General features: G+C 47.0%; 1 protein-coding gene across 3 annotated transcripts in view; it reads left to right on the top strand.

Moving 5' to 3' along the window:
* Nucleotides 1-3,241: 3,241 nt before the first annotated feature.
* The window catches only part of Ksr1 (kinase suppressor of ras 1), a 130,763-nt gene continuing 111,403 nt past the window's right edge, over nt 3,242-22,601 (top strand). For 2 of the 3 annotated variants that reach the window (XM_090350633.1, XM_090350635.1), the window contains exon 1: nt 3,244-3,618. In XM_090350633.1, coding sequence (XP_090206759.1) covers nt 3,415-3,618 — 204 coding nt within the window. In that variant the 5' untranslated portion in view covers nt 3,244-3,414. Of the gene's footprint in view, nt 3,619-22,601 lie in introns of all 3 variants that reach the window. The other variant, XM_090350634.1, reaches the window with a different exon arrangement.

Raw genomic sequence — 22,601 nt, 5'->3', positions numbered from 1 at the left:
GTAAGTTCAAGCTTCACAGGAAAAAAAAAAAAGTCAAAATGCCATTGAAGGAAAGGGGGGAAAGAAAATATTATCCAGTACTGAGTGTTTTAGTGTCTGAAGCTCAAGCAAGAATATAATGCTTCAAGAAGAGGGTTTGTAGAGACCTCCCTCTGAGAGACACAAAGAATGGGCTCTGTCCTGAGGTAGACTTGCTTTCTTAGCTCAGGTTCATTCAATGTCTTAGCTGGGTGTCTCTGAAGTGGACACAGGCTGTGCCATTGTGCTAGAAACACTATGTGTGTGCGTGTGTGTGTGTGCGTGTGTGTGTGTGTGTGTGTGTTTTATGTTGTTGTTAAACTATGTAACTCTTTTATTATTATCTTTTCACTTTTTGGTTAGCATTCTTTAAAAAAGCCTTTTAAGTCTGTGGTTCTGCTGATGTACAATGCTAGAGATCAAAATCAAAAGAATTATGATCATATATTACATTGCATAAGTAGAAAATTACTTCATTTCATACTAGACATGACGGACCCTGCGAGTTGAAATGGACTGTCCACTGACATTCCTAATGTGACAGCAGAGACAATGACGGTATTTGATGTCATGAATTGTTTTGTAAAACTACAGTGTAAAAAGACTGAGAAGTAGATGTTGGTGGCTCACACCTATAATGCCAGCGACCCAGGAGGCTGAGGGTCCCAGTTTGGAGTAAGCCTGGGAAGACAAAGCTGTGAGACTTTTACCTCCAATTAACTATCAAAAGCTGAAAGTGGAGGTATGGCTCAAGTGATAGAACTCTAGCCTTGAGTATAAAAAGCTAAGCAAGAGATTGAGCTCCTCAATTCAAGGCTACCACCGCCCTACCCTGGAGCCAAACCCCATTTTTTGGTTTTCTAGAAATTAACTGGAGTTAAGAGTATCAAGTCAGGTCTTTTTGTGCCAGGGCTGGCTTTGAACTTCGATCCTCAGATCTCGCCCCCTGAGTAGCTAGGATTACAGGCATGAGTCACCGCGCCTGGCTTCTATATGAATTTTTAATGCGTTATATTGACTTCCAGTTCTTTTTTGAGGTAAGATTATGCATTTAGACCTTTAGGCATTAATAGCAAATAACTTGTTAAAGAAGGAAAAAAAAAGCTTAATGTCAGTGGCTCACACCTGTAATCTTAGCTACTCAGGAGGCTGAGATGTGAGGATTGCAATTCCAAGCTGGCCTGGGTAGGAAAGTCTGTGAGACAATAAACCATTCAGAAAAAGCTGGAAGTGGTGTTGCATCTCAAATGGTAGAGTGTTAGCCTTGAGCACAAAGAGGCTCAGGGACAGTGCCCAGGATCTGAGTTTAAGGCCCAGGGTGGTAAAAGAAAAGAAAAGAATATAATGTTTGTATTCCACACCCTGTGCCAAACACAAAACACAAAAAGCAAAAAACAAAACAAAAACAACAACAACAAAAAAACCCCAAACTAGGGGCTGGGAGTTTGGCCTAGTGGTAGAATGCTTGCCTAGCATGCATGAAGACCCAGGTTTGATACCTCGTTCCTCATACAAAGAAAAGAGCTGGAAGTAGTGTTCTGGCTCAAGTGGTAGAGGACTAGCCTTGAAAAAGCCCAATGACCAATGACAGTGCTCAGGCCCTGAGTTCAAGTCCCAGAAGTGGCAAACAAACAAAAAATCAGGAAACCAACAAGACTCCGGGCTGGGAGTTTGGCCTAGTGGTTAAAGTGCTTGCCTAGCATGCACAAAGACCAGGGTTCGATTCCTTGGTACCACATACATAGAAAAAAGCCGGAAGTGGTGCTGAGGCTCAAGTGGTAGAGCTCTAGCCTTGAGAAAGTCCAAGAACAGTGCTCACGCCCTGAGCTCAAGCCCAGGACTGGCAAAAAAACAAAACAAAACAAAAAACCAAACTAATCTCCCTACATTGTTCCCAGGCCATGGCACAGGACCTGCCTAAAAGAACACATGAGATGTACCACACAACTTTGTGTGCCCCTTATTGTCTGCCCAACACTTCTGTGGAAAGAATGCCGAGACAGTTGGGGGCCAGGAGTGTGGTCTAGTGGTAGAGGGCTTGCCTAGCATGCATGAAGTCCTAGGTTGGGTTCCTCAGTACCATATACACAAAAAAAGCTGGAAGTGGTGCTGTGGCTCAAGTGGTAGAGCACTAGCCTTGAGAAAGGCCCTGAGTTCAAGCCACAGTACTGGCAAAACAAAGAGATAACCTAGTTGGTGAATTTGTAGTCAATAAGCTCAAAAAGGAAAGTTTAGTAGAGAGAAATTTCTTCTGGTTGGCAGATGTTGGACACATTAGAGAGTACACAAGAAGACTATAAGTCATAATAAGTCTGTAAGAAGACTTTTGAGCGGAACCATCGTTTTTAGCTTTGTCAGTTAACAGAACACATGAGGTCTCCTGATGGGAGAGGACAAGGGGACAGGTGGGGTGGGCTTGAGTGCTGGGTCAGCGGGCACAGGACCTAATCTAGGAGAGCAGCATTTATGCAGGACGATGACTGCATGCAGCAGTAGTCAATCCAGTTGCTGCAGGTACAACGATCTTTTTTATGGTGGGTCGTGGGGCTTGAATTCTGGCTACCATCCTGCCCCTCGGCTCCCCAGCTCCAGGCGGCCCCCGCTGTTCTCCACCTCCCGTTTTCCAGGGATGAGCTGAAGGTAAGTGTCTCTCTTTGAACCTCAATCCTCAAAGCAATGGCAGTGGCCAGAATTTTAACTCGGGCTGTCTTTTTTTTAAAGCTTGCTTGGCCCTTTACCATTCGAGCCACGCCTCTAGCCCAGCATTTTGCTGGAAGAATTTCTTTATTAAGACCCTCCCCGGTACGGCGGCTCTTGAATCCACAAATCCATGGAACCCCGACCCTCCGCCTTTTCCAGGGCTCAGCCGAGACTGAAGCGCGGGTCTGTGCCCCGCCCCATCCGGGGGTCGCGGGAAGGACTGGGGGCGTGTGGGGGATGGGGAGAGGGGAAGGAGGTTCCCTGGCCGCTCCGCAGCGCGGGACCGACCCTGGGCCCGGAAAACCCTGCCGCGTGGCAGGCGCCCGGCAGGGGGCCGAGGCGGGGAGCGCGGGCGGGACCCCGAGGGCCAGGCGGCAGGTGCGCGGCGCGGACTACAAGTCCCAGCATGCTTTGCGACCCCGCTCCGGTCCCGGCAGCCGCTTTAAAGGCTCGAGGAGCTGCAGCCGTCGGGTCCGCCGCGGCTTTCGCTTTGCCGCCGCGGCTGGGCGGCGGGAACAGCGGACTCGGCGGCGGACTCTGGGGAGCATCCCGGCTCCTGCGCTGCCACGGGGCCCACCTCATCCAGCCCCTTTCCGGCTCAGGGTGAGGGTGTGTGGGGGCTTCCCTGCCGAGGCGCCCGCGTCCCCCCTCCCCCGGGCTCCCCGCCTCGGCCCCCTGCGGCCCCGATGCCGAGGCATGGATAGAGCGGCGCTGCGCGCGGCGATGGGCGAGAAGAAGGAGGGCGGCGGCGGCGGCGGGGGCGCCGCGGCCAGCCGGGCGCTGCAGCAGTGCGGGCAGCTCCAGAAGCTCATCGACATCTCCATCGGCAGCCTGCGCGGGCTGCGCACCAAATGCGCCGTGTCCAACGACCTCACCCAGCAGGAGATCCGGACCCTGGAGGTAGGGGCGGCGCGCGCCGGGGCCCCGGGGAGCCCCCCCTCCACGGCGCTTGCCTTCCTGAGGCGCATCCTGGAAGCGGTCGCCTTTTCCTCTGCTAGCCGGCGCGGCAGCGCGGGGACTCGAGGCTGACGCTCACCTTGGGCGGGATTTGGGGGGCCAGGAAGGCCCAGGGACCCCCCCCCGTGAGGGGCGGGGCGGACTGCGCGCGGACACTCCCCCCTTCCCCCCCCGCAACAACCCTATGGCCTCTCCTGCACCCTTTTTCATTTCCAGGGTCCGTGGGACTCGTGGCCCCACTGAGTCACGCGCTGGACTCTCCCCCCCCTCCCTGCGCCCCAAGTGCGGGAGACCAGTAGCCCGGGCTGGGGTGCACGGGGAGCGCAGGCTTCCCCTCACGCCGCCCTGCTTTCCGTCGTGTCCCCCCCCCTTCCTTCCCTCTCTCCCCTCCAGGTCTTGTCTGCTGCTTTTCAAAAAAAAAAAAAAAAAAAGTGTTTGCTGAAATTGCATTTTCTGCTGTTCAGGCATTGGGTGCTTTTCCTTTCGCAGTGCCACAACCGGTTCACTGCTCAAAATGAAATTACCCACTGACTCTCCCCAAACCATTGGCTTTGGGAAGATTATGCTGGGGGAAAGGAGTCTTCAGTAGGAAGAAGACACTGCTTCAGGGGTTCTGGTGGAGACAGCCTGGAGGGTAAAGAAGAAACAAAGATATGTAGCCTTCCTCCTCTCACAAATTATAGCTGGGAAGTGCAGTATTAGAAGGACCTAGAAGAACGAGGCAGAAGGGATATTGGGTTCTCACAAACCATTGGAGGGGAACTAGTGCATCCCTAAGTTGCTTTTTGCTGTCCAGAGCAGCCTCTGGAGGTCTCTGAAATTTCTGGGGCCGGTTAATAACTGTTCTGTTCCTGAAGAAGAGCCTCTCATCACCTTACATTAGCTTCATTTGGGCCCCTGTGAGGCTGGAGATGTTTTGTTTTATTCGATTCTCAGTCCACACAGCCCCCCTCTCCTCCATTGCTAATTTCTTTTTGCCAACTGTCATAGGGCTAGCCAGTGATGGTGGTAATTATTATAAGATCAATCCTCCCTCCTTGCACACTGCAAGCCTGAATCCTTGGTTTGATCCAGAATGCTCAGGGTGACTCTCTTTGGTTTTATTTTCTTAAAAACTACAAAAGCCAGAGAGTGAAAGAAGCCAGCCAATACCAACTGTTACTGCTTTTTCTTGCAGCTACTATAGCAAATGACTGACCAGGGCTTTGCTTAAAAAAAGCAAACCAACAAAGCTCCCCCCTCCTCAATTGCAGGGGGCGGGGGGGGGGGGCTTTCTGCATGTGGATTTCTTGAACACAGCTGGGTGTGTTTGCCCTGCAACGTTCATTTTTAAAACTGACACAATAGGGGGCCTGTGTGACTTAGTTCCGGGAGGGAGGGCTCCTTGTCCCGCACTGTGTGTCTGGTTGGACTGCTGTGTTGTTGGGCTGAGAGGATGTTCTCTGTGTTGGTCTCTGTGGATCATCCCTGTGCCCCTCTGTAGGGCTCCTGACTTCCAGGATGGATACAGGAGAATGGATGATTTGCTTTCCTCCTCTGCAGATGGCTCTTTGTCCTCTGGGTTCCCTGACTTCCAAAGTTGCACGATTTGACAAAGGTGTGGCATCATTATACCACAGCATCCAGCTGTGGAGGCCTCTGAGCTGGTTGCTCAGTGATCTCCCTGCAGCGTGTGTTTGGACAATCATCCTGGTGATTAGCAACAAGAATGAGATCAATGCCTACTCCCTGTTCTTTACCCTCTGCTGTGGGTTCAGGGTCACCCTGCTCCCTGAATAGACAGGAATTTAGACTGTTGGAACTGGTTCTGTAGAGCTGCAGCTGTGTCCTTTGAGGAAATCGCTTCATCCTGGAGGCCCCAGTCTCATCTCCAAAACAAGGAGGTTGGAGGGGATCTCCCAGGGCTCTTCAGCATCGCATTTGGTGGGTTGTGAAGGATATTCAGTCAGGTTAAATCAACATCTGTGTGAGCTGGTGTACATATCCCTGTTTAAGAACAATTTTAAAGAAAATCCAGATTTACTGGACTGATAATATTGGAGATAAATTTATTGCTACAGGAGTCTCAACAGTGTGAGCACTGTGGTAAACAGGAAGTTCATAGCTTTGAAAATGGCCCCTGATTCTCACTGGATGACCTTGGGCCAGCCCCAGGCCTTCTTTTAAGCTTTCCTATCTGAAAAATGAGGATGGACAGCATTACCCTAGCAGTGCTTCATAGAGCCTGTCAGTATGCTTGGAAACTTCTTCAGCGAGGGCTCCATGGCGTTCATGCCCAGGGCGTCGTTAGGAGAAGGGATTGATGCAGCTGGCTCTGGTTTTCTGGAGGTGGATGACACAGGCCAGGAAACCATCCCAGCAGCATGGTCCAGTGTCAGTGTCCACTTGGCCTCCTTTCCTGTTCTGCAGGCTCCTCTTGCATACCACACTGGCCTCCAGTGGCTGTGCTTGCAACATTGGATTGCTGGGTTTCAGGGTCTGGCCAGAGGGTTTGGCTTCTGCAACTTTATGAAACTTCTGGACTATATCACAACCTTAGGGAGCCCAATCCATTCTGGCCTTCTTTGGATGAGCACTTGGTGGGAGCAGCTGCATGTGAAATGTCCCTGGAAGACTGACTGGGGGTAGGCTGCTGCTTTTCAAGACCCAAGCTTGTGACACACAGTCATTCGTGTTCTAGACTGCCAAAGACAGCTTTGCTGTGTGGAGTGGACTTGGGGTTATTCACTACTGATGTGTATGTGGCTGCCTTGGATGTCATCTTTTGGGTTTGAGGGGCATTTTCAGCTGAAATGGGGACAGATAAGCAGACAAGTAGCAGGACTTCCAGTACTAGGGCTGGCAGAGAGAGCTTAGGAATGTGTCCTGCTTTGGGAAACCAGGGAGTTGTTGGCCAGTCCAATTTCTTGATTCCATAGGAAATGGTCCTAGAGTCTTAGTTACTTCTCCCAAGTCTTGGCAGGTCTGAGACCTAAAGTTGGTTTTCCTTTCCTGGTGTAGCTCTGATCACTTAAGTGTAATATATCTCTGCCTCATTCCTGAAGGGATGTAGAGTGAGGCCCTGGCCTTTTGGTACCCACTTTAACCTTAGCAGCATTTTCCCTGAACAACCCTATTTCCCGAGTGTTACTCAGAAGCCTGCGGTTTTCAGAGGCTGGGAGCCAGGCAAGGGCTGGTCAAGAGATAGGCCTTTTCCTATCTGCAGCCCAGGATGGGGTGGTGCTTGGAGCCTGCGTTTGCTGCCTGGGGATGGTGACTGAGATACCTCCTTACCTCCAAAGCTGTTTCTACATCCAGACACTGGGGTTGGCTCAGAATCCTGGAAAATGGCATTCTGTATAGGATGTCTTCCAGTCCTGCCCTGATTGTTACCGTCTGGAGAGAGATATCATGCAAAGGTGCTGGCTCCAGTGACAGCGTTTGTGGTGTTGTGGGGAGATGGCAAGGTCTGGCTGAGTCTCTAAGCTGTAATTTGAAAATAGGATGGCTGAAGTACCTAGCCCTGCCCCTGCCCTTTTTGTGCCAGTACTCGGGCTTGAACTCAGGGTCTAGGTTCTATCCCTTAGTTTTTTTCCACTTAAGTTTGATATTTAGTCGTGAGCCACAGCCCCATTTCTAGCTTTTTGTTGGTTAAATGTAGATAAGAGTCTTGAGGACTTTCCTGCCTGTGTTGGCTTTGAACTGTGATCCTCAGATCTCAGCCTTCTGTGTAGCTAGGATTATAGGTGTGAGCCTAGAGGGCCAGTTGAAATCCCTTTTTACATTGAGTTCAAAGGGAAGCTGCATAGGTGTGTGTAACTGGGGTTGTGGAGTGGCCTTTGTGTGGGGGCGGGGGGGGGGCGCGAGAGAAGCACCCATACAGAACAAGAACATTCTCGGTCACGTTCCTTGTGAAGCTCTCACAAGGTTCTTGGCACATTCTGCCTCATTGAACACTTACAGTTGCCCTGGAGGGGTTCTATCCCCATTTTGAAGAGGAGGAAATTGCACCTCACAGGGATGGGGAGACTCTGAGTTGGCAAGTAGTTGAACCTGGCTTGACTGGTCTGTAAGAATCTGGTCAAGATCATGATTTGAAATAACGGGTAACAAAATGGGCTGGCCTGGGAACGTATGGTAGCTCAATTCCAGATGACCACCAGAGGCCACATGCTGCACAACCTGTGTGTGAGTTTGGTTGTGGGGCTGCTTCCCTTCTGGATGGCCCAGCACATCCTCAAATACTGGGCAGTAGCAAGTGATGATGCACCCAGCTCTGGGCTGCTTTCATTTTGAGAAATGAGAAGCTGTCTAGAGATCAACTCACTCATAATTTTTTTAATGGTCACCTGCCTTATTCTAAACAATTCTTGAGATTAGGAAGCTATTCTTTAACTTGCCACTTTCAATTGGAATGCTTTAATACATATTGATGACATACATGTTCACTTTTAAAAAGGAAACTATCACCCATAAACAATCTCTTAGTTCCTGAGAACGTCGTGCTGAATAGTCTTCTGGTCTTTTTATTCTCTGAATTTGCATAGAAATGTTGGTGTGCATGTGGCACGTGTGTGTATAATATACCCCCTCTGTCTTCCCAGCAGGGATGCCAGGATTTAAAAATGATGTATTAATTCCTTTGTTGCTGCATTCTGTGTGTATGTGTGTGTGTGTGTGTGTGTGTATGTATGTGTATGTGTGCATGCACGTGCACATGTGTGCATGTGTGCAGGTACTGGGGCTTAAATTCAGGTGGCTTCAAACCAAGACCTTCAGATTTCAGCCACCTGAGTAGCAAAGATTATAGATGTGAGCCATAAGTGCCTGGCTTCTATAATAGCTCTTTGAATCTGTCTGTTGATGAAGATGGGGGAGCTAGACTAGCAGCTTGCCAATTCCATCAGTGATGGCGGGGTTTCTGCCTGAAGGAATGTTTTAAGAGGAAGCAGGTGAGCTTGCCTCCCTTCTCCATCTACTGTTTAATGGGGACTTTGAGGGTTGGGCAGATTCTTAGAGCATTGTCTAGACTGTCATGTGTTATTCAGTGCTCATCAGGAACAGACTATTTTGACTCTGACCCTATGTGTTTTAAGGGCTTTCTCATCCTTCCATGGAGAGATCCCTGCTTTCCACTCTTCTGAGGCCTGGTGTTTGGCTTAAAACTTTTGATTTCGGGTGGGTCAGGAGTTTAACCTAGTGGTAGAATACTTGCCTAGCATGTATGAAGACCCAGGTTCAATTCCTTGGTATCACATACATAGAAAAAAGCCAGAAATGGTGCTGTGGCCCAAGTGGTAGAGCTCTAGCCTTGAGAAAGCCCAAGGACAGTATCCAGGCCCTGAGTTCAAGGCCCAGGACTGGCAAAACAAACAAACAAAAAAACCTTTTGATTTCTTTTTTTTTTTGCCTGTCCTGGCGCTGAACTGAGGGTGTGGGCACTGTCCTCGGACACTTTTTACTCAAGGCTGGCTCTCTGCCACTTGCACCACAGCACTACTTCTGGCTTGTTCTGAGTATGTAACTGAGAAATCAAACTCAGGGCTTTGTGCATACTGGCAAGCACTCTATCACTAGGCCATGCTCCTGGCTCCTAGATTTTGATTTCTGTAGCCCATCCGTTGCTGGTTTTGCAGTCAAGATTCTGTTACAGATACTTTCCAGTTGCTTCCAGTTGTTTTCATCTTGTCTTTGTGTCCATCTTGACCTTTTCTTTGATTCTGGTACCCAGGTGGAGATGCAGTGGCCTTTTTGGGGAATGATTGTTGAGGTAAAATGATGGATTAATGGGTGCTATTATTTCTCATTTGCATTGAGAAATGTTTCAGTCTATATTGCCAGCATCCCCTCAGAGCAAATCTATGCATTTTTAAATTGTTACTGTAAAGGTGATGTACAGAAGGGTTACAGTGATGTAAGACAGACAATGTCACCTTTACCTTGCTATCCAATTTTTTTCTCCTCTCAGCAGACCTATGCATTTTAGCCTCTGCATTTTCTAGTGTCCTGGTATTGAAGGGCAGCAGTTGTTCTAATTGGGCAGATTGACTTTCCAAATAGCACGTTGAAGCTATCATATTTGCTTTCTGTTTTTCTCCCCATTTTTCTCCCCTCAGAATAATAGTAAGAATGAACTAATTCATTTTAAAACTCCTAAGAGAGAGGGAGAGGGAGTAGGGAGAGGGAGAGGGAGAGGGAGAGAGAGAGAATGAAATATGTAGTCTTTGGACTAGTCACCTGTGGTCTTTGGACTAGTCCCCTGTGCTTAGGAAAATTAATCTGTATAGCACAGATGGTAGGCTCATATTTTCAACATATTGATTTTGAAGGTTTTGCTTTTCAGATCTGATGGTTTTGCAAATTTTATGAAATCAACTGTTTATATAGTGGGGTCCTTATACCACTAGTACCTCCAGGCTTTGAATTCTGCCTTGGCCAGGATTTAGTTTTTTTTGGGTGTATGCTATTACTGGGGCTTGATTTGGGCACTTTAGCTTTTCCCATTTAAGACTGGTGTGCTACCATTTGGACCACGATCCACTTCTCATTTTTTGGTGGTTAATTGGAGATAAAAGTCTCCTAGACATTTCTGCCCAGTCTGGTTTGGAACTGATTCTCAATTCTCAGCTTTCTGAGTAGCTAGATTTGCAAGCCGGAGTCACTGATGTCTGGCTCGGGATTTAGTTTTGATATGGATAGGCAGGACTGGCCTCTCAAGGTGCACAGTTTTGCTGGTAAGAAAAAAAAAGTTACAGATAATTTAAAAGGCAAACACCAACTATTCAAGTGTTCTCTTTTAGTAGGCTTGACCTCTGTCTGCTTCAGTAAACCTAGGGACCTTGAAGTAGTCTTTCCCATACTGTGTCCTACAAGATGCTTCTCTTGTGAAAGAGGGCTTCAAATACTTGTGGGTATTTTGCATCTGCCATCTCCTTCTTGGAGATGTGAGAGAATGAAGATTTGTGTGTTAAAGGCTTTGAGAAGTCGTGCAGCAGGGTTCTCAAACTTATCTTGGAGTTCTCATCTAACCGCCCCCTCCCCCCCCAACTCCCAACTGAACATTGGGAAATACTGCTTTAGCCATGAGCAGGGAAAGAGACAAGTAAGTTTATTTCACTCCCTTGGTTCAGCCACTGTTCTTTTGTGGTTTAGGTCTTTTATTTGACATCACCATCAGGATTGGGCAGAGGGAGCAGTGGCCAGTTTCTCTGTACTTGCTGATGGCAGAAGTTGCCTTTTGTTGGGGGAGGTGCTGTCAGAGGAAGGCAGAGGTCTCAAAAGGCTCTGCCCTTGCACTTGAAGACTGGTTCACTTAATTTGTTCCAGCAGAAAGAGGAAAATCTGCTCCTGAGAGGTCTGTCTGCCTTGCTCTGTGCCTGGCTCCTTCTTCTGGCCTGGATGTACTGAGCTGATGTCCAGGGCCTGCTGCCCTTAGGGAGCCATCATCAGGATTTCTTGGTGGGCAGAAAACTGGAGAAATGGAGATGACAGTGGGTGCTTTTGAGCCCAGGCTGGAGGGGAGGGGCAGAACTGGGCTGCTGTGGAGGAATGCTTTTTTTTTTTTTTGCCAGTCTTGGGCTTGAGCTCAGGGCCTGAGCACTGTCCTTGGATTTTTCTCAAGGCTAGAGCTCTACCACTTGAGCCTTAGCACCACTTCTGGCTTTTTTCTATGTATGTGGTACCAAGGAATTGAACCCAGGTCTTCGTGCATGCTAGGCAAAGCACTCTACCACTAGGCCAAACTCCCAGCCTGGAGGAATGCTTTTTAAAGCAAAAAAGGAAATGCTGGCCAGGAGGGAGAGGAAAGGAAGCAGCTTCCTGTTGCTGGTGGTGGCTTTTGGGAGGTGGAGCAGAGGCTAGCAGGGGCCACCCTAGGGCACTACTGCCTGAAGTGTCAGAATTACTTGCTGGTTCTACCTCCTTTCATCTTCCTCCATCACTGAGTCAAATGAATGTGTGGTTTCCAAATGACCGTCTCTACCTGTTACAAAATGAATGTGTCACAATAGCTGCCATTTACTTACTGTGAGCTCACCCCCATCCTGGCCCCTTGCTAGCAGCAGCAGCTTTCTGTGATATCCTAACTAACCTTAGCACCTTTTACAGAAGAAGAAACCAAGGGATGGAGCACTTAAGTGACTTATTTAGAGTCACAAAGCTAAGGGGAGATTGAGCTACTTCTTGAACCTGGGAAGCCTTAATTATTTCCTCATACAATCTAACTTGAATCTGCAAACTCTTGTCTGCTTTAGCTGAGAAAGAAATTTGCTAATGTGGCATAATTTTTTATTTTTATTTTTTGTGTTGGTCCTATGGCTTGAACTTAGGGCCTGGGTGCTGTCCCTTACCTTTTTTTTTTTTTTTTTTTTTTTTTTTTTTTTTTGGTTAAAGGCTGGTATTCTGTTACTTGAGACATACCTTCCAGCTTTCACTTCCAGCTTTTTGATAGTTAATTGGATATAATAATCTTACGGGCTTTTTTTTTCCTTTTTGCTGGGGCTGGCTTTGAACCTTAATCCTCAGATCTCAGCCTCCTGAATAGCTAGGATTATAGGCGTATGTCACCGTGCCCGGCTCTTCCTTTCCTTTTTGAGACAGGGTCTTGAATGTAGCTCAGGTTGGCCTCAAACTAAGCCTCCTGACTGTTGGGGTTACAAGTGAACACCATTGTGCCTAGCTACAGTTGCCTTTAATGTTATTGTACATCCTTTCTACATAAAAGCAGAGAGGATGGTATGGGAGCACCCCTGATATGATTCCCTACCTTCCGCTGAAACTAGCTTTGGCCAAACTTGGTTATCCCTAGAATTCACATCCTGAGGAAGTCCAGTGTAAGTATGGTGGCCCTGGACAACCGGTCTTGGAGAAACAGAGGACACTGGGGAGGCTTTCTATTCAATCCTCTGCCTCCAGGCAGAGCCTTACTTTTCTCAGCAGGCTAGTAGGACTCTCCTTTCCTATGAAAAGGTGAATTGATCCCTATATTAGTTTCCCTTAAAGCATGCTCTGCACTTACTTGCTGTCATCCCACACACTACAGACCATCCTGTTACCTAACTTTGTCTCTTGCTGCACCTGAGCCTGCTTTCAGTGGCTGATTGCTCTCCCTAGTCCTTTCTTAGTCCTTTGGCTCCTATGGGACCCAGCTGGTAGTCTAGTCTGTAAGCAGGCAAGGTATAAGTCACTGTGTCACAGTGCATGTGATCTACCTTATGTCCAGTCCAGTCCATTCTCCATAGTTTTAGCATATTCTCTCTTTGTGTGCGTGTGTATATGCATGTGAACACACGTGTGCATGCAAATGCTTGTGTATATACTTGAGTGCTTGTGTGCACACATGCTGGTACAAGGGCTTAATCTTAGGGTCCTACCTGCCATCTTGGATTTTTCTGCTCAAGGCTGGTGCCCTATCATGTCGGTTGTATTTCCAGTCCAGCTTTTTTGCTAATTAACTAGAAATAGAATCTCATAGACTTTTCTGCCTGGGCCGGCTTTGAACCAGGATCTTGAGTAATATTAATAGGGATGAACATTGGCTGCCGAGTAGCATCCTCTTTTGTACTTCTTTATCTACAGCATGAGGTTGCTGCACTTCAGCTATCATTTATTGAGTGCCACTGGTGCCATTCATTGAGAACACTGGAGTGTTCTTTGGTATAGGTGGTAGAAAGAAATGTCTTTGAGTAGTAGGCAGAGCCTTTCCTCTGCTCATCTGTGCAGAGATGACCCAGCATTTGGAAGGGGCTTGGTTCAGAGCTTTCTCTTCTTTTTCTTTCTTTCCTTTTCTTTTCTTTTTTATCCTGGGCCTTGAACTCAGGGCCAAAGCACTATCCTTGGGTTTTCTCAAGGCTAGCGCTTTACCCCTTGAACCACAGCATCAATTCTGGCTTTTTCTGCATATGTGGTACAGAGGAATTTAACCTGGGTGTTTGTGCATGCTAGGCAAGCACTCTACCACTAGGCCATGCTCCCAGCCTGGTTCAGAGCTTTCTGAAGACTGTTTTGTTGACTGTGTGTTATTGCTCCCTTCCCCTTCTCCTCATTTCTTTCTTTGCTTTTTTACTAGTCCTGGGGCTTGAATTCAGGACCTGGGTGCTGTCTCTGAGCCTTTTTGTGTTCAAGGCTAGGGCTCTACCACTTGAGCAACAGTGTCACTTCTGGCTGTTTTGAATAGTTTATTGGAGATAAGCATCTTTTTTTTTTTTTTTTTTTTTTTTTTTTTGCCAGTCCTGGGCCATGAACTCAGGGCCTGAGCACTGTCCTTGGACTTTCTCAAGGCTAGAACTCTACCACTTGAGCCTCAGCACCATTTCTGGCTTTTTTCTATGTATGTGGTACCAAGGAATTGAACCCGGGTCCACGTGCATGCTAGGCAAGCACTCTACCACTAGGCTAAACTCCAGGCCTGGAGATAAGCATCTTACAGGGACTTTTCTGCTCTGGCCTTGAACCTCGATTCTCAGATCTTGGCCTCCTGAGTAGCTAGGCTTATAGAAGTGAGCCACTGGTGCCCATCTTGTTTTTCTCTGTGGCCTGTTGTTATCTCAACAAAAGTGATTTGCTTTTGGTAGTCCTTTTGTTTGTGTTGGGTTTTTGCTGCATTTTTTTACACTGTTTCTCAAGTGCTTTGTAACTTTTGCTGGCTGTTTTATGATTTTTAGATTTGGTGTTCCTAGCATAATCATGGATGTCATTATGGGAGAGACCATCAGAGGAGAAGAGTGTGCAGAAAGGATACATGCAGTGCATGGGCTCTGAGTGCCCATGACATATGTTTCTTGAATCTTCCTTGGCAAGTTCCTTAGCTTGATGAATCTCAGTTCAAATAAAAAGAAAAAAGGTTTTTATTTTGGATGTTTTTGACAAGTTACTAAAGTATACAAGGTATGCTGGATAGTGCCTGGTACTTAACAAAGAATCATTTGTTTTTATTATTTTTTGTCAGTGTTGGGGTTTAACTGAGGGCCTGGGTACTGTCCCTGAGACTTTCTGCTGAAGGCTAGCTCTTTATCACTTGAGCTACAGCTCTGCTTCTGCCTTTTTGGGTAGTTTTTAGTGGAGATAAGAGTGTCACAGACTTTCCCACCCAGGCTGGCTTTGAACCTCGATCCTCAGAGCTCAGCCTCCTGAGTATAGTTACAGGTGTGAGACATTAACACCCAGATTTCCCTGACCTTGTTTGCTTAAGGGTAATGCTCTACTACTCAAACTATAGCTCAACTTCTGGCTTTTTTTTTTTTTTTTTTTTTTTGGTCAGTTGTGGGGCTTGAACTCTGGGCCTGGGTACTCTCCCTGAGCTCTTCAGCTCAAGACTAGTGCTCTACACTTGAGCCATAGTTCCTCCTCTGCTTTTCTGATGATTAATTGGAGACAAGAGTTTCATAGACTTTAGTGGCCAGGCTGACTTTGAACCGAGATCCTCAGATCTCAGCCTCCTGTGCAGCTAGGATTACAAGTGTGAGCTTCTGGTACCTGGCTACTTCTGGCGTTTGTGATAGTTTATTGTTTATGTACTTTCTAGTCCAGGTTGGCTTTGAACCATGATTCTTAGATAGCAGCCTCTTGAGTAGAAAGGATCATAGGCATGAATTACTGGTGCCCAGCTTAAGGAATTTAATTATCATTATTTTAAGTTTTGACACAATGTTACCCTTTGTAGTCCAGGCTGGTTGAGAACTCATCATCCTCCTGCCTCTGCCTCTGCTTCCCAAATGTTGGAACTAAAGGTGTGTACCACCATGCCAACTGCAATATTAAAAAAAAAAAAAAAAAACAACTTCATGTAGTATTATTTTAAAATATTCTGTGTTTCTCTATTTTCTTTCTTTCTTTTCTTTCTTCTTTTTTTTCCAGTCCTGGGCTTGAGCTCAGGGCCTGAGCACTGTCCTTGGACTTTCTCAAGGATAGAACTCTACCACTTGAGCCTCAGCACCATTTCTGGCTTTTTTCTATATATGTGCTACCAAGGAATCGAACCCGGGTCTTCATGCATGCTAGGCAAGCACGCTACCACTAGGCCAAACTCCCGGCCCTCTCTATTTTCTTTTTTGTGACATTTCATCCAGTGGATATGCTGTTGTTTGCCGGAATATTTCCCTGTTTTTGGACATTTTGGTTGTTTTCAGATTTCTGCTGTTATAAACAATGTGACCAGTATCATCTTTATATGGGTGCCTCTTTATTTTTGTTCGTATTCTGGATTCATTTCCTTGGGATAATTCCCAGGAATTCCATTCCTGAAATGAACATGGGTGTTTTCTCCCCCCCCTTCTCTCTCCTTGACTCTTTCTGCTGGGCTATCTCTTACACACTGGGCAAAGAGACGTCAGGGCAGACTGTTCCTTTAGTGGAAGGAAAAAATGAGAAAGCAAGAGACCGAAGTGGTACCAGGCAAAGTCAAGTGGAGTGATAGTGTGGAGGAGGTTTCTGCTTTAGTCTAGGGAGTGGAAAAGGCCTCTTGCCCAGACCCAGGAGGGGATACTTGAGTGGAGGTTTGGGCAAGAAGGCCCCTGCAGCCTTAAAAACTGTTCTAGGGAAAGGACTGACAGGTCCAAGAGCAGCTTGTTTCTGGGACAATAACAGGCTTGAGCTTGGTACATGTAAGAGCCAGAAAGGTACCTGGGAAGTAGGAGGGAAGGGAGAGTGCTGCTTTTCCCTCTCACCCCTCAATGTGTTGGTCACAGTCACTGCTCTGTGACCTAAATGTTCTCGAGAGGTATATTGTGCTCAGGCAAGCCGGCCTGGCGGGGGAGTATGTGGATGGATAAACACATACAAGGTGCTGTTGCTGAGGTGTGAATGAAGTTGAGGCTCCTCAGGCCTCCCGCCCGGCTGATGGCTGACTCATCTCTGCACCGAGGTGTGCAGGGACTTGGGAAATGTGCTCAGCGTTGCCAGCCTTCGCTTTTGTTACTGGAACAGTTCTCTGAGGTAAGCTCTGGCAGATGCAGCCAAGCTGGGGGAACCCTGGGCCTGTGCCCAGGAGGGGCCCTGGGAACTGGGGTTACCAGCTCCGATGTGCAGCTTTTGAGATGAAGTCTAAGTCTCTGGCATCACTTATGGGAAACGTGCCTGAAATATAGGCGTGGGAAACCCCGTTCTTCCTGGGCTGCTTGATCCTGTAGCTTGTGTTGAGGCTATAGACCTGGGTACCTTGTGCTTCTCCTGGCTTTCTTCTCTTAGGGTTGGTTCAGGGATCTAGACATATTTGAGGAGAGGCTCCAAGAAATAGTCTAAAAAGAGACAGTCTAGAAAATATTGCTGGTGAGGTGTGGTTCCTCATGACACTTCCAGGAAATGGCTATGGTGGAAAATGTTGGTCACCATTTTGTTTGGAGGAGGCCAAGTGGCTCATAAGCTACAAGGCAGTCCGATGCCATTGAGGTAGAGGCTAGTTTGGGCCAGATTGACCAGCTCTTTGGATTCTTTGCATGTGAGCTTGTTGCTGAATGAAAAAGGAAGTCTAGAACCTGGGGAAATAATAACTTGGGCTCCCTGTCCTTTCCTGCCATGGCTAGAGCTAACCCAAGACTGAGCTGCCCTGCGTAACCTAGCAAGCTTTTTACTCTCTGTTAACTCCTCAGTGATGATGACTTTATGAATCTACATTGCATATAAGGAAATGAGGCCCCAAGTCACCTAGTAACTAGTAGAGCTGGGTTCAAATCTAGAATTGTCTGAATTTCCATTGCATCCTTCACAGATCTGCTTGTCTCTTGCTCTTGTCTTGAGCATAAAAGGTCAGAAAAGGAAAGTACCTCAGAGTTGACACAGGATGAAGTAGCAGAGTGTTTAAACTTAGGATGGAAGAAAAGAGGCATTGCTAGGATTGGCTGGCCCATAGGGGAGAAGAAAGCTGGGGAGAGGGGCCAAGTGGGGAGCAGGCCTGGGGCTGGGGGCTTGGAGGCTATCATCTGGATCCATGGGGACAGTTGACATCTCAATCTTGATTCTATTTGGAGGCACTCTGGATAGCATAGTTGGTCATACTTTGTGCTGTTGTACTGTAAATGTTAGTGGCTAATCTTAGGAAAAAGGAGATGACAAGTCCTTAGGGAGATTCCTCTCTGTGGCCCTGACTCACTGTGACCAAGGGGATGGAACAGATCAAGGAAGAATCCATCAGCAAATGGAAACTTGTCATTTTAAGGGACAGGAAACTTTTTCTCTGTGGTTGGCTAGTGGTTTGTGGAAAGAGGTGAACATTTGAGACAAAGCATTGGGGCCAATTTTGCAATTGCATTTTTGACAATTTTGAGAGTGTTAGAAAGTAGTTAAAAAAGGAAGAGAGCTGGGAGTGTGGCCTAGTGGTAGAGTGCCTGCCTAGCATGGATAAAGCCCTGGGTTTGATCCCTCAGTACCATATGTATAGAAAAAGCCAGAAATGGTGCTGTGGCTCAAGTGGTAGAGTGTTAGCCTTGAGAAAGCCCAAGGACAGTGCCTAGGACCTGAGTTCAAGCCCCATGACTGGCAAAAAACAACACAAAACACAAAAGACAAAAATACAGCAACAAAACCCTGTCATGTATTTAGGTGGCCGAGTGGGCTACACAACTGTGTGGCTGATGGAAACTTGTTCACTTATAAATGACCTTCCTGCTTGTGTGTGTGTGTGTGTGTGTGTGTGTGTGTGTGTGTGTGTGTGTGTGTGTGTGTGTGTGTGTGTGTATGTGCCCCTGGCACTGTACCACTTGAGCTATACCTTACTCCTGACTTTTTGCTGGTTAATAGGCAATAACAGTCTCACAGAGCACTTCCCAGGTTGCCTTTGACACCTCTGCCAGAGTTAGATTCTGATTGCTCTCAAGAAAAGACTTGAGTGGCCTCAAATGAACAGACCTTGTCTTTGGGCATCTCATAACTTAAACTAAACTTCCTCTCTGGCTCTGTTTGCTTTAAGCAATTTCCTGGTCTGGCAGGGTTTGTTTTCTTAGCACCTGGCTTGTCAAAAGCCCACTTCCACACTTGATATAGCAAATTGGCCCCTGTCATTCTGTGGCTATCAAAACAGACTTAATTATTGGAGGTAGTTATTTAAGTTTGAACATAGGGCCTTGTACTTGCTAGGCAGGTGCTCTTGAGCCTTTATGCTTGGGTTCTCAAAGTCAGAGCCTCCCCTTCCCTTGAAATGAGCAGATAGAGGTTGCTTACTGTCTGTTTTCATTGTTTCTGCCTCCTCCTCCCATTCTCTGATTGCAGGATGAGCACTTGACCCTGTCCTGGAAAGTTTTGCTGGTCCATAGGCTTCTTGTATCTTTGATAGAGAACTAGGAGGATGAGCAGCAGCCTGCGTCCAAACTCTACTCCCTGGCTATCTGTGCATCTTTGGACAAGTTGCTTAACGTGTCTGGGCAATAGTTTTCATGTCTGTAAAATGGCAAATTATAATAGGGTTGTTGTTCATAGCAAGTGAGATGCACTGTGTGAACTGCAATGTCAGGCACAGAATAAGTGTGTGTTTTTTTAACGTTATGATGTTGTTATTTGTTTTCCTACTAAGTATTTAATTAGCATCCATTCTGGGATGGAGCACAATTCTTAGTCTGGTTTGGGTAACAGTGAACACATTGGATGAAGATGTCAGGTTGGTGGAGCTTACACTCTTTAGTGTTGGGAGGAGATGCTAACAATAAGTAACTAAGTAAAGCAAGTTGTCCATTCGTGCAGTAGCTAGAGGAACAGAGGACAGAGGCAAGGGACTGGCTGGGCTGACTGGAGAGGCCCCAGGACGCTGCAGTGACTGACTTTGCTCAGAGCGGCGTGCCAGCTGTACTACCAGGTCACTGAGCCTGGGAGACAGGAAGGGAGGAACAGAAATAGAGCAGTAATGAGAAAAGAAGGTTCTGAGTCTATGTGGGCTCTTTGGTAGGTAGGCCCTGCTTCTGTCCTATAGAATCCAAAAAGGATTTTGAAATTTGGCCAACTTTTTTTTTTTGTTGGTCGTGGGGGGCTTGAACTCTGATCCTGGGTATTGTCCCTGAGCTCCTTTGCTCAAGGCTAGCACTTGAGGCACAGTTCGACTTTTGGCTTTTTGTGGTTAATTATTGGATATGAGTCTCATGGACTTTCCAGCCAAAGTAGCCTTCAACTCTCTCTCTCCTCCCCCGCCAGACAGATCTCAGCCTCCTGAGTAGGTCGGATCCCAGGTGGTGAACCCAGCAACATTTCTTTTTTTTTTTTTTGCCAGTCCTGGGCTTGTGCTCAGGGCCTGAGCACTGTCCTTGGACTTTCTCAAGGCTAGAGCTCTACTACTTGAGCCTCAGCACCACTTCTGACTTTTTTCTATGTATGTGGTACCGAGGAATCGAACCCAGGCCTTTATGCATGCTAGGCAAGCACTCTACCACCAGGCCAAACTCCTGGCCCCCAGCAACATTTCTTTAAAAAGAAAATTAAAAAAGAATTTGAAGGCTGGGATGCTAATCTAGTATGGAAAGCCCTGGTTTTGAGTTATATAAGGTATATTTCTGACCTTGTAAGCAGGTGGCAGAACTTGTGGCCTAAGCAAACTGTGGTTCTGCCACCCATTAAAGATGTCACGAGGGTGAGTCACAGTTACTCATTCCACAAACATTTATTGTGCATCCAGAATATTAGATCCTACCAATATCTTCCAGTGATTCTTCTTTAGTGGTAACAGGACATGTCCTTTGACCCCCCATCTAGAATTACAGACAATAGGAGGGTGAGATCTGTGGGTTGAGGTTGGAAGTTAATCTGGCCAGAAAATTTTATGAGACTTTTACATCCAATTAACTACCAAAAAGCCAAAACTGGAGGTGTTGCTCAAGTGGTAGTACTACAGCCTTGAGCAAAAAAGCTAAATGACAATGCCCATGCCCTGAGTTCAAGCACTAGGACTGGCATGTATGCGCAATGTACACACACACAGGAAAAGAAAATAAAATCAGAATTGAGAGATTATTTGAATAATACATAACAGACAAAAAAAGCCCACAAGGTAGTTGTCCATGGCCAGGGTTGGTTAAACATGCCGAAGCCCAGCACGCAATGGATGGGTAATTATGTACACAGATGATAATTAGGAAGGCAGGGGAAGAACCTGATTATGTTTATAACATTCCATTAAGTGAAAATAAATATAGAGAAGTCACAGTTGCATGTTGATAAGAAAACTAGATGTGAAAGAGTTGAGAAGGGTCTGCTTTCCCTTTGGAAAAATTCCTTTGGAAGTTTATTGGTTCACTTATTGAACGTAGTGAATATGTGAGTTGTTTGCCAGACTTCGGGCACTGGGCTGGTGCAGTATACAACTCTGCCTTTCTGGAAATGGAATGGAGATTTGTCCAGCAAGTATCCTGGGTTCTGGATTCTGGGGAGGAGCAAGGAGGAGCAGGGAGGTGTTGCCTTTTGTGCTATCTCTAGCAATCATTTGGAGAACCCAGCTTCCTGGTTCTGAGATGGCTTTCTGGGTCTTCCTGCTCTGACTTGAGCAGTTGAGTTACCATCAGTGAGCCAGGATTCAGTCTTCCTTGCCCATTTGATCCTGGGCCATGGGAAGGAGAACCTTGGCTGTGATCTCTGGCTTATGGGTACCTGAACTCAAGGGTAAACATTGCACATGCTGTTGTCAGGAATCCTGGGATTGGCTGGCCACTGTGGTTCTTGCTGCCTACACTTGGAGAAGCTCCCCTTGGTATTTGAGTGATGATGGTAGTGCTGAGGGTATTGGTGGCTACAGCTAGCATTTAGCAACAGCTGTCTATATCCCCAGGCTTTGGGATACTACCAATAACTTTGTGCTACATCCACCCCTGGTTACTTAGATAGTGCAGGAGGGAATGGGGCCCAGAGAGGGTCCCTTAGCCTCCTGATGATGCACTGGCTGCAACACCAGGTTGAGATTCAAATCCAGGTCTGTGACACCACATGCTGGACCATGGTCAAGTGTAGATTGACACTGGCATACTGCAGCCCTGGTACCCATCCCTCTGTCCATTTCCAGCTCTCCCAGCAGCGCCATCACAGCTACTGCAGAGGCTTCAGCCACAGTCTCCTGCTTTCCACAGGGGACGACTAAAGCCCTTTAGCTGTAAGGAAGGAATTCCTCTTCTTGTAGGGATGAAGATGGTGTCATGACTTCCTTAATCTTTTGAAACAAATTTTCAAGTTGTAGCTCAGGCTGACTTTGACTTCACTATCCTCTTACCTCATTCTCCCATGTACCAGATCGCAGACCGTTCACTACTGCACGGGACACGTTTTATCCAAAACTTTCAGGGTCTGAAGTGCATGGATTGTAATTGTGGGACATTCCTAGAAAAATTATATGGATCAAAACAAAAGGCCATCTAGTGAAAGGCTAGGAGTGTGGTCTCTGGGGCAGAGGGCCTGTGTTCTAATTATACCTGTCTTGACTCTTTTCAACCTGCTCAAGTTATTTTACTTTTCTAGCCACAGTTTAGGCAGCTGTGAGGATTAAATGAGAGAAGTACTGGATATATGAGTGACACATATTTTTTTATTTTTGTATTGGTCCTGGAGCTTGAACTGAGGGCCTGAGTGCTGTCCTTTAGCTTTTTTTTTTTTTTTTTTAGGTCAGTCATGGGGTTTGAGTTCTGGGCTTAGATGCTGTCCCTGAGCTCTTCAGTTCAAGGCTAGTGCTCTACCACTTAAGCCACAGCACCACTAGATGCTGCTATTTTTTGTCGGTTATGGGACTTGAACTCTGGGCCTGGGCATTGGCCCTGAGCTCTTCAGTCAAGGCTACCACCCTACCCCTTGAGTCACAGTGCCATTTCTGGTTTTCTGATGAGTAATTGGAGATAAGAGTCTCACAACTTTAGTGCCCTGGCTGGCTTTGAACGGAGATCCTCAGATCTCAGCCTCCTGAGTAGCTAGGATTACAGTTGTTAGCCACTGCACCTGGCTGCTGCTTTTTTTTTTTTTGCTAGTCCTGGCGCTTGAACTCAGGGCCTGAGCACTGT

Source organism: Megascapheus bottae, chromosome 17, assembly GCF_031878675.1.
Source record: "Megascapheus bottae isolate mThoBot1 chromosome 17, mThoBot2.hap1, whole genome shotgun sequence".
Taxonomy (NCBI): Eukaryota; Metazoa; Chordata; class Mammalia; order Rodentia; family Geomyidae; genus Megascapheus; species Megascapheus bottae.
Note: the sequence above shows the minus strand (reverse complement) of the source record. Positions and strands in the feature narration are given on the sequence as shown.